This window comes from Hylobates moloch, unplaced genomic scaffold, assembly GCF_009828535.3.
Source record: "Hylobates moloch isolate HMO894 unplaced genomic scaffold, HMol_V3 SCAFFOLD_10, whole genome shotgun sequence".
Lineage (NCBI taxonomy): Eukaryota > Metazoa > Chordata > Mammalia > Primates > Hylobatidae > Hylobates > Hylobates moloch.
Window position 1 is genome coordinate 56,504,310 of NW_026652285.1, and position 14,987 is coordinate 56,519,296.

Sequence of the window (14,987 nt, forward strand, 5' to 3'; positions counted from 1 at the left end):
TTTTTTTTTTTTTTTTTTTTTTTTTTTTTTTTTTTTTTTTTTTTGAGACGGAGTCTCGCTGTTGCCCAGGCTGGAGTGCAGTGGCGCGATCTTGGCTCACTGCAGGCTCCGCCCCCCGGGGTTCACGCCATTCTCCTGCCTCAGCCTCCCGAGTAGCTGGGACTACACGTGCCCGCCACCCCGCCCAGCTAATTTTTTGTATTTTTAGTAGAGACGGGGTTTCACCGTGTTAGCCAGGATGGTCTCGATCTCCTGACCTCGTGATCCGCCCACCTCGGCCTCCCAAAGTGCTGGGATTACAGGCGTGAGTCACCGCGCGCGGCCGAGATATAGGCATTTTTAATCTTGAAAGATATAACCAGATTACTCTCCAAAGTGGCTTTATCAGTTTACACACTCTCACCAGAAGTGTTACCCTCATCCTCATCAACTGGATATTATCAATAGTTACAATTTTCTCAGTATAGTAAATAAAAATATCTTATTCTAATTTGCATTTCCTTTGTAGCTAATGATATTGAGCATCTGTTTGTGAGCTTCTTGGTCATTTATTTTTATTCCTTCTCTGAGTCTTTTGCATAATTTTATATTGAGCGGTTCATCTGTTGGTTTGTAGCATCATACATAATACATTCTGCATATTACTACTCGTTATATGTTTGGCAAATTTTCTTCCCATTATTTTCCCTGTGCTTTAATTTGCTTTACAGTCATTCATTCAACAAACATTTACTAAGAATCTACTCTGGCTGGGCGCGGTGGCTCACGCCTGTAATCCCAGCACTCTGGGAGACTCAGGCGGGAGCGTCACAAGGTCAAGAGATCGAGACCATCCTGGCCTACATGGTGAAACCCCGTATCTTCTAAAAATACAAAAATTAGCTGGGCATGGTACACGCGCCTGTAGTCCCACCTACTCAGGAGGCTGAGGCAGGAGAATTGCTTGAACCCGGGAGGCGGAGGTTGCAGTGAGCCAAGATCACACCACTGCACTCCAGCCTGGCAACAGAGCAAGACTCCATCTCAAAAAAAAAAAAAAAATCAACTCTGTGCAAACAAACAAAGCATTCTAGTTCAAAAGTTTAGTTTTGCACAAATTTATCAGGATTTTGCTTCATTGTTTCTGGGTTTTATATTTTCCTCAGGAAGCCCTGGGCTACCCCATGATTATAAAACATATTCTTAAATTTTTACCTAAAACTTTTATAAATTGTTAAACATATTTGGCTTTTGAGTACATCTAGAATTAATCCTGTGAATTGTGTGAGCGATGTCCTTTTTCCCATCCCCCAACAAGTGGAAAGAAAACAATCCAAAAATCATGCCTTAAAAGAATGCCTTGAATAAAAATTTATCTGCCCCTTGTATGAAATACAATATTTACCATAGCCCATATTCCATAAATAATGGATTGGCGTGGGGACTGGGAACTGCTTTTTCTGTTCCACTGATTATTTTCGCATTTCTGGCTCTGTATCTTAATTACTATATGTGTCTCTTACTATGTCTCCTTTAATTGCTATAGCTCACAGGCCTTGGTTTACTATTCAACAGAACAAGGACCCACCAGTGGTCTTTTTATATATTTACTGGATAGCATTGAGCATGTTTCTTTTGCAAATGAGTCTTAAGAACATTGTTAAATGCCGTAAAGAATCTCACTGAATTTTTAATTTGAGAATTATTGAATGTATATATTAATTTCTGAAGAACTGACTTTATTAAGAATATTAACTGAAATATGAGATGTCTTCACTTTTTGAGCTCTTTTTTATCTACTCTACAACAGTGCTACAGTAGGATTTCACATTTTCATCCTACCGATCTTGCGTGAATCTGTTAACATTTATTTATAAGACATTTATTTTTACTTGTTATTGTTATTGTAAATAATAGTACTTTTTCCCCATTACATTTGAAAAACAGTTAGTACTTGTGTATAAGGCAGCTATTGTTTTAGGATATTAATCTCGTATCCAAAGAGAAAAGGCATTCGTTGTGCATAGGGCATGGCTAGGGAAGGCAAGTGGAGAGCCTGGAGAGATTTACAGAGGACAAAAGCAAGTTTAGGACACCATTTGGATCTCTGAGAAGGATCCAGCATCCCTCAACACTACCGGCTTGGCTGAACACAGTGAGGTGTAGGGGGCAAGATAAAAGGAACCCCAGGGTAGTTGCAGGAAACTCTTCTGTGTGCAACTCTGAAAATTTTACTGACATTTTTGTACTGAAGAAATGGTGGCATGGTGTGTTTAGGCAGAGAGGAAGCCTTAGATAGCGTACACAAGTTTCCCTGAGGCTGAGCAGTTCCTGCCTGTCCCAGAGGTGAATACAGATGTGCTGAGTGCCAATGAGAAAGAGACTTGGAGTGGGGGCCACAAGAGGACAGTGTCTAGAGACTTGCATCCTAAGGCCATGGCAGGAACCACTGGCCTCAGCAGCACACACCAACCCCACTCAAAGGTCAGGTGGGACCAGTTTCATCCAGAGAGGATGCAGTGGGGAAAGATGCCAACAATCTGAGACACACCGAGGAAAACTCGAGGAATGTACATGAGAGAGAGGTCACCCTCACTACCGAGATAGTACATAAGGTTCTCTGGCCTTATGATGCCATTCTGGGGTGGAGAGAAAGGGAAAAGTTCTTCATATGGAAGAAAAAAAAACAGTATGGAGTATGGGTTTTCAAGCAATTACATTTAAATTATGTATTGACTGAGCGATTTTCTGAAAGTGATCAAATTCTACACTAGCAGATCCTAGGCCAGGCGCTGTGGCTCTCACCTGTAACCCTAGCACTTTGGGAGGCTGAGGTGGGAGGATCACCTGAGTTCAGAAGTTCAAAGCTAGCCTGACCAACATGATGAAACCCCATCTCTACTAAAAATACAAAAAAGTTATCCAGGCATGGTGGCAGGTGCCTGTAATCCCAGCTGCTCGGGAAGCTGAGGCAGGAGAATTGCTTGAACCCAGGAGGTGGAGGTTGCAGTGAGCTGAGATTGTGCCATTGTACCCCAGCCTGGGCGACAAGAGCAAATCTCTGTCTCAAAAAACAAAAACAAAAAATAAACTAGCAGATCCTGAGTTACCCTGAAGTGACAAGATTGAATGCTTTGCTCTCAAAGAAAGAAGAAAATCACAAGCAAGTTGAATTCAGTCATAGGAAAATAATATTGCATTTCTGCACATCTGGGTCATAGTGTGTAACTAAAATTTTTTTCATGCTAATATAATTTGAGCAGCTACAAAAATCCTGTAGAACATACAATATCTGTCCTCTTGATGTGTGCCACTTCATGTATACACATTGGGCCACATTCTACAGTCATGTAGTCAAGGCAAAAAACTCTAAGTGATAGCAGGGTGTGGTGGCATGTGCCTGTAATCCCAGCTATTCAGGAGGCTGAGGCACAAGAATCGCTTGAACTCAGGAGGCGGAGGTTGCAGTGAGCCAAGATCATGCCACTGCACTCCAGCCTGGTTGACAGAGTGAAGTTCTGTCTCAAAAAACAAAAAAAAATTATAAGTGAGAAATCACTGTTATGTTGCATAGCAACATTCCTTCATGAAACGCAAGGACTCTGCAAAACCAAACATTCAAAAATATGCAATTCAGTTAACACTTTGTTTGAAGGCAATCTGTTATCCGAGTACTCTTAAAGAAACAAAAAATGGATCAACATCTCAGTCCATATTTGTACCTATGGACATGGCAATCGCATAGGGAAACGAGAAGGGTATTCCCTCAGCACTGCCCAATCATGAAGCCCACCTGCATTTTCACCTAATAGAAAAGCAATAATTAAAAGTTTGATTTTAAGGTTTTAATTCCAGGTACAGTGGGTTAATTGCACCCCACCCCATCTCTTTCACTGAACGCAGCTATAAAACCTGGCAGAATACATGCAGCAACTATTTAAGGACTCTGAAAAGTAAATAGTAGCAAGCAGATTGGAAAAGAAGATGAGAATGCAAAGGACTCCGCTAAACTAGTGGTAAATTCACCACGATTTTCCCTCCAGTATCCTCTGGACAGAACTCAGGAGACATCTGGAAGTGAGCATCAGCTCCTAAAGAGAATACTCCAGAAGATGCTCCTAATTAAGGCTTGAGGAATAGAAAAGGAAGTGCTGGCTGCAACAGTAGGAACAGCAAATGTGCTGGAGATTTCTTTTCTGGAAAATCTCAAGCCTAATTCATTTAATAGTAGTAATAGTACTCAAGTTATATATTTTATTTTGGGTGAGTTTTGGTAAGTCATGGCTTTTGAGGAAGAGATCTATTTCATCTAAGCAATCAAATTTCTGTGCCTAGAGTTGTTCTGCAGGATCTGTAGTAGTGTCCCTTCTTTTGCTCCTGATATTGGTAATTTGTGTCTCCTTCTTTTTTTCCTCTCCTCCATTTTGCTAAAAATTCATCAATCTTCTTGATATTATATATTGATAAACACAGCAACTTGGATGAACCTCAGAGTTATTATCCTGAGTAAAAGCTGATCTCAAAAATTACATCCTGTATGATATTCAAAAAAGAAAACTATACTGGCATGAAACAGACCAGTGGTTGCGAGTTGTTGGAAGGCAGTGATGTCACCACAAAGGCACAGCACAGGCAGGTTTTTGGGGTGATGAAAACCAGGACACTGTTGAGCATCCTGTCTGTGTTGGTGGTGATGAAAATCTATATGAGTAAAGGCTCACGGAACTGCACACAAAAATAAAGTCAATTTTACCATATGTTATTTTTTATTTTTTATTTTATTTTATTATTATTATTTTTCTGAGACAGAGTCTTGCCTTGTCACCCAGGCTGGACTGCAGTGGGCCATCTCGGCTCACTGCAAGCTCCGCCTCCCGGGTTCACACTATTCTCCTGCCTCAGCCTCCCGAGTAGCTGGGACTACAGGCTGTGTTAATTTAAAAATTAAAATATTAGCATCTCTTCTAAGTTCAGAGGAGAAATAAGCCTTAGATTTAAGAAACATCTTAATGTAAAAATGTATACCAAATTAAGTAACTGTGTAATTAATTAGCTTTTCAATTAAACAGACATTTCTCTTCCTTCATAAACTTGAAAAATAAATTTAATTATCCCTATTTTCAACAAGTTTTAGGGAAAGAAGCATTCTCAGGTAACATTTGAGGGAGTCAGATTGTGTCATTTGTGTCATTAGATTTTTTGTAACATTTTGTATCGTTAGATTTAAATGGCTAAAAGCTCCTTGACTAGATATTTATCACCAAGGAAATTTAAAATGTATATATCTTTAGATCTACTTATTCTATTTCTAGGAATTTCTTTTTTTAAACAGAGTTCGCTCTTGTTGCCCAGGCTGGAGTGCAGTGGCACCAACTCAACTCACTGCAACCTCCGACTTCCTGGTTCAAGCGATTCTCCTGCCTCAGCCTCCCGAGGAGCTGGGGTTACAGGCACGTGCCACCACACCCAGCTAATTTTTGTATTATTAGTAGAGACAGGGTTTCACCATGTTGGCCAGGATGGTCTCGATCTCCTGACCTCGTAATGCACCCACTTCGGCCACCCAAAGTGCTGGGATTACAGGCATGAGCCATGACACCTGGCCCATTTCTAGGAATTTTTAGCACAGATGTACTTTCACAAGAAGCAGTACTGTATACAGCATGTTTATTGCAGTATACTTTACAATAGCAAAATACCAGAAGCCACCAAAACCACCCTGATCTCCCTTAATAAATACATTATAGGCCGGGCACAGTGGCTCACGCCTGTAATCCCAGTTCTTTGGGAGGCCAAAGTGGGTGGATCACCTGAGGTCAGGAGTTCAAGACCAGCCTGGCCAATATGGTGAAACCCTGTCTCTACTAAAAATACAAAAATTAGCTGGGTGTGGTGGCACGTGCCTGTAATCCCAGCTACTCAGGGAGGCTGAGACAGGAGAAGAGCTTGAACCAGGGAGGCAGAGGTTGCAGTGAGCCAAGATCACGAGATGGCACTGTAGCCTGGGTGACAGAGTGAGACTCTGTCTCAAAATAAATAAATAAATAAATAAATAAATAAATAAATAAATAAATAAATAAAAATACACGCATACAATTAACTCAGAAAACCACTTTTTAAATCAGGCCAATCATCAATTATGGATATTTTTAAATTTCTAAAATTAATCAAGAAAAAATAACAAGATGAAGAAAAATATATAGAGATTGATCTCATTGCTGTTTATCAAAGGACTTATATATGTTGGGGGATTATATACATTCATAAAAATCCTTGGAAGGATATACAAAATATTGTTTGCAATTGTTATTTCTTTGGGGTGAGCTTGATATAGAGGGAGGAGCAAGGAAATAGTTTTTGTTTTCATTTTAAATCTTTCTAAACTGAGAAAACATGAACATGATTTTTTTTTAACTAGTGAAAAATAATAACACCTTGTTTGTTAATCAGGATAGCTGACCTTCAGCCAACCCTGAGAAACATCATTCCTGGGAATATCCAGAGTCAGAAGGATCTTAATAGGGTCAGAGAGAAGAACCTGAAGGCCCATCATCCTCTGTGAGTAAGAAACAGTTCCTCCAAGGAATTCTGCAGCCATTGCCTACTGAAAGGTGATACAAGCATAAAAGGATGAAGCCACTGGGGCTCTGTGACCAGACTCTTTTGATAAATTCATGGACAAGTCCCCAGGGTTGGACTTGGTTTCTCTGGATTAACAATATAAAAGCCATAGTTTAAAAATTTTCTAATTTACAGTAAAGTTAATATTTCTAGGGCCATATGTACAAGAACACAGAAATTCTTCATACTGAAAGACATCATCAACAACAACAATCAAACTAGGTTTGTGATCTTGAGAAAATTACATAATTTTTTTGTTCAGTAATGTCTTTAGCAATACAACAGGGATTGGGTAGTGGGTAAGACCCTCGCAGTCCTAGAATCAGTGAGTTGCCCTGTCTGGTTCAGACACTGAATTTTATACAATTCTATTTTCCAGATTCAGATTTCATTTGTCATTGGATTGAGACTGGCCAGTAGTCAAATGCCAATCTTTACACCATTCTAATAAAACATTATGTGTTTTAGGGTGGGTGCAGTGGCTCACACGCCTGTAATCCCAACACTTTGGGAGGCAGAGGCAGGCAGATCACCTAAGATCAGAAGTTTGAGACCAGCCTGGCCAACATGGTGAAACCTGGTCTCCACTAAAAATACAAAAATTAGCCAGGCACAGTAGTGCGCACCCGTAGTTCTAGCTATCTGGGAGGCTGAGGCACAAGAATCGCTTGAACCTGCGAGGTGAGATTGCAGTGAGCCAAGATTGCACCACTGCACTAAAGCCTGGTGACAGAATGAGACCCTGCCTTAAAAAAAAAATTATGCATTTTAGTTGGTTGTTCAGATTTGCTGTATTATAGAGACAATGCTCTTAAACACTAAATTTCTCACAAGTTTTAAACTTCTCACAAAGTTTAATTTTTTGCTTCTATTAAGTATTGAAATGCCTTCAAAGATAAATTCTATTTCAAAACTGGGTATGGCTTAAGGACAAAAGGAAAATATTGCATGGCATTTATTTAATAAGAACCAAAGTCAAAGAACCATTTATTATACTGAAAAATAGTCTAAATATTTTCAAATATATAAACAAAAATATCAACATTTTGTAGTTAAGGAATAAAAGCTAGGAATCAGCAATTTTTTTCTCAGGCATTTTAGCTCATTCTCATTATCCTGCATATCATACTATATGCAGCCTCCTGGGACCCCTGTCTTACTCCTTTTTTTTTTTTTTAGACCGAGTCCCGCTCTGTGGCCCAGGCTGGAATGCAGCGGTGTGATCTCTGCTCACTGCAACCTCTACCTCCTGAGTTCAAGTGATTCTCCTGCCTCAGCCTCCTGAGTAGCTGGGACTACAGGCAACCGCCACCACACCCAGCTAATTTTTGTATTTTTAGTAAAGACGGGGTTTTACCACGTTGGCCAGGATGGTCTCAATCTGTTGACCTCGTGATCCACCCGCCTCAGCCTCCTAAAGTGCTGGGATTACAGGCGTGCACCTGGCCTGTCCTATTACTTCTATTTGGATGCACATCCCAACTCTGTTCCAGCCTTGCCCCAGCAGCCTGGCCTCCCTGGACTTTCCACACCCACTGCTGCACTTGTGCGATCTGAACCATCCTTCCTCACTAGCCAGACAGAGTTTGCCCTTGAAGGATGGAAGAGGAAGGGGAAGGAAAAGAAAAGGACTGAGGGAAGGAGGAATGGGAAGGCAGGAAGAGAGGGAGAAAGGGACACGGAGGCAGGGAAAAAGAAGAAAGTTAAAGAAGAGATACGCTGCGTGCTAGTTTGTAGTCCATGTTCAGTTTCTTCCTTCTTTCACCTGAAAACCCTGCCCAGAATAATTTCTTCATATTCAAAAAATGAAAGAATCCCTTGAATGATGACAAGTGACATAATATGCATTAACCTAATCTCTGATGAGAAACTGATTCATCACCTGCATTTCAGAGCCCTGGGAAAGTGGATGTGGAGGGATAAGTGGATTTGGGGGCAGGCAGTAAGTTTCTGAGGTGCATTTCAGAAGTTCTCCTCCAAACCGTAAATAAAAGCAGGTTGGCTACAGCTTGGCATGAGTGACCAGAACAAAACATCATGTCACCCAGGACTACCAGTGAACACCCTCCTCACAGGGTCCCAGGTGGATGACCAGGGGGTGCTAGAGAGATGTTGCTATCCAAGCCAACTTCCCCAAGAGCTCACTGGTTAAAAAGAGAGAAAAAAAAAAAAAAAAAAAGTTCAGAACATCGGAGATTTAAAACAATTGCCCAGAAGAAAAAAATGTTTTTCATTTTGGGGAGTTCAAGGAATGGAAAATAATGATACAGTCTTCAGCAAAGTCATTGGTAAAATTTTAGTTTCCAAACACATCTGCTTCTCCCATCTTCCTTAATACTGCACCCCCTCCCACACTTAATGACTAACTAGCAACCCTCATAATCAAAAGGAACCAGGTACCTGGTGGCTGTGTTTAAGAGGTATTTAACCATCTAATTCCAAAGCCCCTGTTCAGATATCAAATATGAGGGCAAGATGCGGGGGAGGGAGAGAGGCCCAGGAGACTATAGGATGCTGGTGCAGACGAGGGTCATAGAAAAAGAGGGGAGAACATACAGGGCTCTCCTGGGGAGAGAGAAGCCCCCACACCCCCCAACACCTCTTCAACTCTATCTATTTTTCCCCTGGCAGGAGAAAGTTTGTCAGGGAACAGTATCTATCTTTGGACACACTGTAGCAAAAGTAAAGTCACAGATTGACACTTACTTTTCATTTGCTTGAAGATGGACTTGTTAGGTTCAAGCCAGTGCTAGGGAGGAAAAAAAAAAGCAGAGATCAGGGGTCAAATTGCTGGACCATACAATGCATACCTAATAACTAAAAGGAATTCCAAAGTACAGCCTCGGTTTCCATAGATACTCTCCAGAATTCCACACTCTGAAGACCAACATAAACAACTTGGCAATAATCATAGCGCAGACAAGGATATAAATTACAGAATTAACATTTTCCAAGTAATATGTGAGTCAGACAGTTGCTAGGAGAGAAGGACAAGAGAGAGAATATGCTCTCAAATGGGATGTTCTAGTACCCCTAATTGACTCCTAGGTGATTCTTTGAGCTGCATGGTTCTGTGAAAGCCGCATATGGCTAAAGACTTTTAGCATTTGACATCCACGACCTCAAAGAATCACAGTCCAAGGCAGCATCAGCATCCAGTCCTGCTTCCGGGACAAATTCCCTTAAGAGGAATATTGGGCCAAGCCGGCATTAGCCCTATCATATGCAGAGGCAATTCTTCCTTTACAGTAGGGAGGAGTAAATGATCTTAAATATCTCATTTTCAGAGGCCTGAGGTCATCAAGAAGAAAAATCAGCTCTATCACAAAATAAAGAAGCCAAAAGACTGGGGGAGTTCAGAACCATGTTACTGACAGGCATTTGAAGTAGGCACCACGCTGGTCCCGTGGCTGGCCCTCTCTGCAGCACATACAAAGATCACTTCGACATGCTGAGAGCTGGGCAGCTTTTGAGATCACTAACCATGAGGTCCCTGAAGCTGCTCAGGGAATGTCACTTAGAGTCACTTTATACACCTGTAGTTTAGAGATGATACAGGGGGTGTCCTGGGGTACCCATCCTGAGGTCAGGGAGCTCTCCTTCTGGAGGCATCCCGCCTGCTTGATGCCAGAGAGGAAATCAGAAGAGCAAACTCACCGTCCATTGAGCTCTTGCACCTCACTCTATCTCCTTTGTGTTATCCAGTAAGCCTCAGGTCCTGTGTTACCCATATTCTTTGATGTAAATGCATAACCATAATAAGAGCTGGCATTTGTTGAGTGCTTACTAAATGCCAAGTGCCATTCAAACGTTTCCATGTGCTATCTTATGTAGTCCTCCCTACCACTCCACTTATAAATAAGAAGCCTGGGGCTCAGGATGTTAAACAGCTTGACTAAGGTCACTCTGCTGATAAACAGTGAAGCCAACCATGCAGCAGGATTCTGGTGCATGGGCCCTTAACCTCTCAACTGTATGGCCTCCTGGCTAATCATTTGCTCTAAAATGCGTATTCTTCTCGGACTCCTACTTTCTCAGGAGCTGAAAAACTGAATCGTCAAATTAGTGGTTTCTAATCTAGAAACCACTGAGGGTGTCAGATCTCTGCAGTCTTCAAAAACAATAATGGGAGTATTACAAGAGTTTCAACATTATGGAAAGTCACACACACAAAAAAACATATATTTACCCCTGACCAGGTTGCACAGAAAAACTGAAAAAACAAGTCTTTTTGCTTCTGGCTAAAATTATATCAATTCATTTGGGGACCCTCATTATTGCCTTCTAATTAGAAGTTATATAGTTATAACCGAACAGTGGAAGACTCATTGATTATACCACTTACCAGTTATAAACCTTGTACAAGATGCTTAATCTCTCTGTGTCTCAGTTTCCTCGACTATAAAATGGGAACAGTAATCACACCCACCTCTTAAGGCTGTTGCGAGGATTTAAAAAGTTAACAAATGTAATATACATAGTGCATGAAATGTGAAAATACTCAATAAAATGATTGTTGGCCGATGCAGTTCTTATTATTTAATAGGTACAGTTTAATTGGTAGACCACATCTTTCAATATATGTGCTTCATGGAGAAGAATAATAAAAGAGGCCCCTGGTGGTTAAATTCCTTTTCTAGAAATAAATAAATAGGATCATTTAGAACTAAGGTAAGAAAACAAATAGCAGCAAAAGATCAATGCTTACTGCAATTATTTTGCAGAGGAGAATCACCAGTTATTTTGCTAATAAAGTCTGAAATATAAATATGTTTTCCAAATTCTCCTTGTTTGGCATTCTTTCAACTCCTTGGCCCTTTCTTGCCTAACTTGATCCTGCTTCTCCAACTTGTCTCTGACTCCAAGGGTGACAAGTCAGTTTCATTTTGTGTGCCCATACCAGGGCTGTGAGGAGGATTCCAAAACCAGGTGCAGGCTCTGAGAGAATGAGTGCCATGATGGATTGGCTATGTCTGCCATGCCTCTATAGATTGGCGATGTCCGTCACGGAGGGGACAGGGAACATGTAAGGCATGCCTGAAAGGTATTTGCCATCTGTGTCCTAAATAAATTATTTACTCTAAATAAACTGGCCTCCTTATTGTCCTAAGAAATACACCTTGCAGTTTCAGATCAGTTTCTATCATCCTTTTCCTCTTAGCCTAACCACACCCTGCATTTGCCTTTCAGGCCTGGTGTATCTCAGTTACCCACTTCTACAAGGTGATCTGTACACACTTTTCCAGGACAGCTATTCTTCCCCAAAGGGAGAGTCATGAGGTACACAGTCCTAGGAAAAATAAGCCAGCAATAATGTTTCAAGGAATTACAGGAAATCATTTCTTCAAAGAGGGCCAAGTTCAACTTGTTAGTATTCATTAAACCACTAACACAGAAACAGAAAACCAAATACCAATACCATATGTTCTCACTTATAAATGGGAGCTAAATGATGAGAATACATGGGCACATAGAGGGGAATAGCACACACTGGGGCCTATCGGAGGGTGGAGGGTGGGAAGAGGGACAGGATCAGGCAAAATAACTAATTGGAACTAGGCTTAATACCTGTGTGATGAAATAAACTGTATAAAAAACCCCTATGACATAAGTTTACCTATATAACAAACCTGCACATGTACCCCTAACTTAAAAGTTAAAAAAGACCGGGCACAGTGGCTCACACCTGTAATCCCAACATTTTGGGAGGCCAAAGTGGGTGGACGGTCTGAGGTCAGGAGTTCGAGACCAGCCTGGCCAACATAGTGAAACCCCATCTCTACTAAAAATACAAAAATTAGCGTGGCATGGTGGCAGGTGCCTGTAATCCCAGCTTCTCGGGAGGCTGAGACAGGAGAATTGCTTGAACCCAGGAGGCAAAGGTTGCAGTGAACCAAGATGGCGCCATTGCACTCCAGCCTGGGCCACAAGAGCAAGATTCCGTTTAAAAAAAAAAAAAACAAACACACCTGACAGGTCCATGGCCCAGCAATTTCCTTATTCTCCAACTTACCCATATGAACAAAGAGGTACCCAACAAGAATCTTCACTGCAATATTATATAAAATTACAAAATATTAGAAATAACATTAATGGCCATCATCAGGAAAATGGGTAAATAGACTGCAATCTGTTCATATGCTGGATGATTCTGCAGCAATGTTTTCTATGAGGGAGATCTTTATGTGTAACATGGACAGATCTCTAAGGCATATTGTGGGATACAAAAAGTGAACTGAAAAATTTATCATTATACCTGCAATCAGTTCTCAAATCATGCACTAAATCACCCCGGAGAAACACAGCCATAGTAGACACCAGTCAGCACCATGTGAATTATGAACTCGAAGGAGTACACAGTTCCAACATTAGATTGTGCTATATTCCTTTTTTTTTTTTTTTTTTTTTGGCAGGGCTTTCTATGTTGCCCAGGCTGGTCTCAAAAGCCTGGGCTCAAGCAATCCTCCCACCTTGGTCTCCCAAAGTGCTAGGATTACAGGCATGAGCCACCACATCTGGCTGTGCTATATTCCTTTTGATGTTATATGTATATATGGTATCAAATATGTATATTTGATAAAATATATATATATATATATATTGCAAAGCTTGGTTTCTAGCAGTTGCTGTGATAATAGGCAAGTACCACACAGAAATAGGTGTGCAACAAGCAATGAGCATGGTAGTGTGTCCAATATGGTCCTAGGGGTGCCCAACAGGCACCCGTTATTAAGCAATTGTTGTTTAAGAATGAAATGAAAATACTATTTTTTCTGCAATTTATATGTATAATGTTTTACATAACTACTAAGATTTTAGGACATAACTACTTGTTTGGATCTAACTCTTATTAGATAAAACTGTTAGGTATTCTCCTGGCCTATGGAGGCCATGAAATAATCACTAAGATACTAAGAGACAGCCAGAAATTGAGAAAGTTTGGGAGGCTTTGAACTACTTTACCATATATTTAATATGTTTTCTTTCAAAATAAAAAGTACAAACATTACCATATATTCAAAAAATACATATGTAAGCATCTAAATATACTTGTAAAGATCCGAAATGATACACAGTAAAATGAGACTAATGGAAGGATAATAGGAGAGGGAAACACACGTTTAGGAGTGTTAACCAAAGAAAACCATGACTTCCGTATTTTCCGTGATGTTTTAACTATAATTTTTTACATGTACTGGTACATGATACAGTTTGGATGTGTGTCCCCAACCAAATCTCATGTTGAACCGTAATCCTCAATGTTGGAGGTGGGGCCTGATGGAGAGTGATTGGATCACGGGAGCAGATTTCTCATTAATGGTTTAGCACCTTCCTCTTGGTGCTGTCCTTGTGATAGCGAGTTCTTGCAAGATCTGGTCATGTAAAAGTGTGTGGCACCTTCCTCCTCTCTCCTGCTCCTGTTCCCACTGTGTGAGACGTCTGCTTGCCCTTTGCCGTCCACCATGACCGTAAGCTCCCTGATGCCTCCCCAGAAGCAGATGCTGGCGCCGTGGTTCCTGTACAGCCTTCAGAACCAGGAGCCAACTAAACCTGTTTTCTTATAAATTACCTAGTCTCAGGTATTTCTTCATAGCAATGCAGGAACAGCCTAACACAGTATATTACACAAATAATTAAAAATCTATTTTTAAAAAAAAAGACGGCTAATGTCTACTCAGAGGATAAAAGAAGATTTCATGTAAATTAGCCTGAAGAAGTTCATACATGATAGGCAGATATCAAACCCAGCTGAGCACCCAGGGTTGACATTGTGGTCAGACTTAGGAGCCAGCAGGCCTAGATTCAAATCCCAGCCCTAACACTGACAAGCTGTGGACTTTGAGCAAGTTCCCTGGTTTCCTCACTTAAAGCATCATGGAGAAGTTTAAATGGGTTAATTCGTGAAGAAGGCCTTAGAACAGAGCTTGGTGCATCCTGAAGGCTCAATAAGCACTGGCTGTTACCATCTTTAGGCTCCATGAAAGAGACTTCTCACTTGGTACCATGGCAGTTTCCATGAGTCTAACTGTGTCCTTCTTTTTTTTTTTTTTGTTTTTGAGATGGAGTCTTGCTCTGTCGCCCAGGCTGGAGTGCAGTGGCACAATCTCAGCTCACAGTAGCCTTCAGCTCACTGCAGCCTCCGCCTCCTGGGTTCAAGCAATTCTCCCACCTCAGCCTCCAGAGTACCTGGGACTACAGGTGCAGGCCACCATGCCTGGCTAATTTATATATGTATAAAATATATATAGATATATAATGTATATAGATATTATATATAAGATACACAATTTATAGATATTATATATAATTTATAGATATTATATATAATATATATGATTTATATATTATATAAAATATATATGATTTATATATAATATATATAAAAT

The 14,987-nt window shown here is 40.7% G+C and overlaps 1 protein-coding gene across 4 annotated transcripts in view; it reads right to left on the reverse strand.

The window, feature by feature from the left end:
• FRMD3 (FERM domain containing 3) overlaps positions 1–14,987 on the reverse strand; it is a 296,450-nt gene that overhangs the window by 115,554 nt on the left and 165,909 nt on the right. For all 4 annotated transcript variants that reach the window (XR_004249840.2, XM_032164377.2, XM_058445800.1 and 1 more), the window contains exon 3: positions 9,307–9,349. Coding sequence is in view for 3 of the 4 variants with exons in the window: in XM_032164377.2 (XP_032020268.1) it covers positions 9,307–9,349 (43 nt within the window). In the remaining variant the exon portion in view is untranslated. The remainder of the gene's footprint in view (positions 1–9,306; positions 9,350–14,987) is intronic.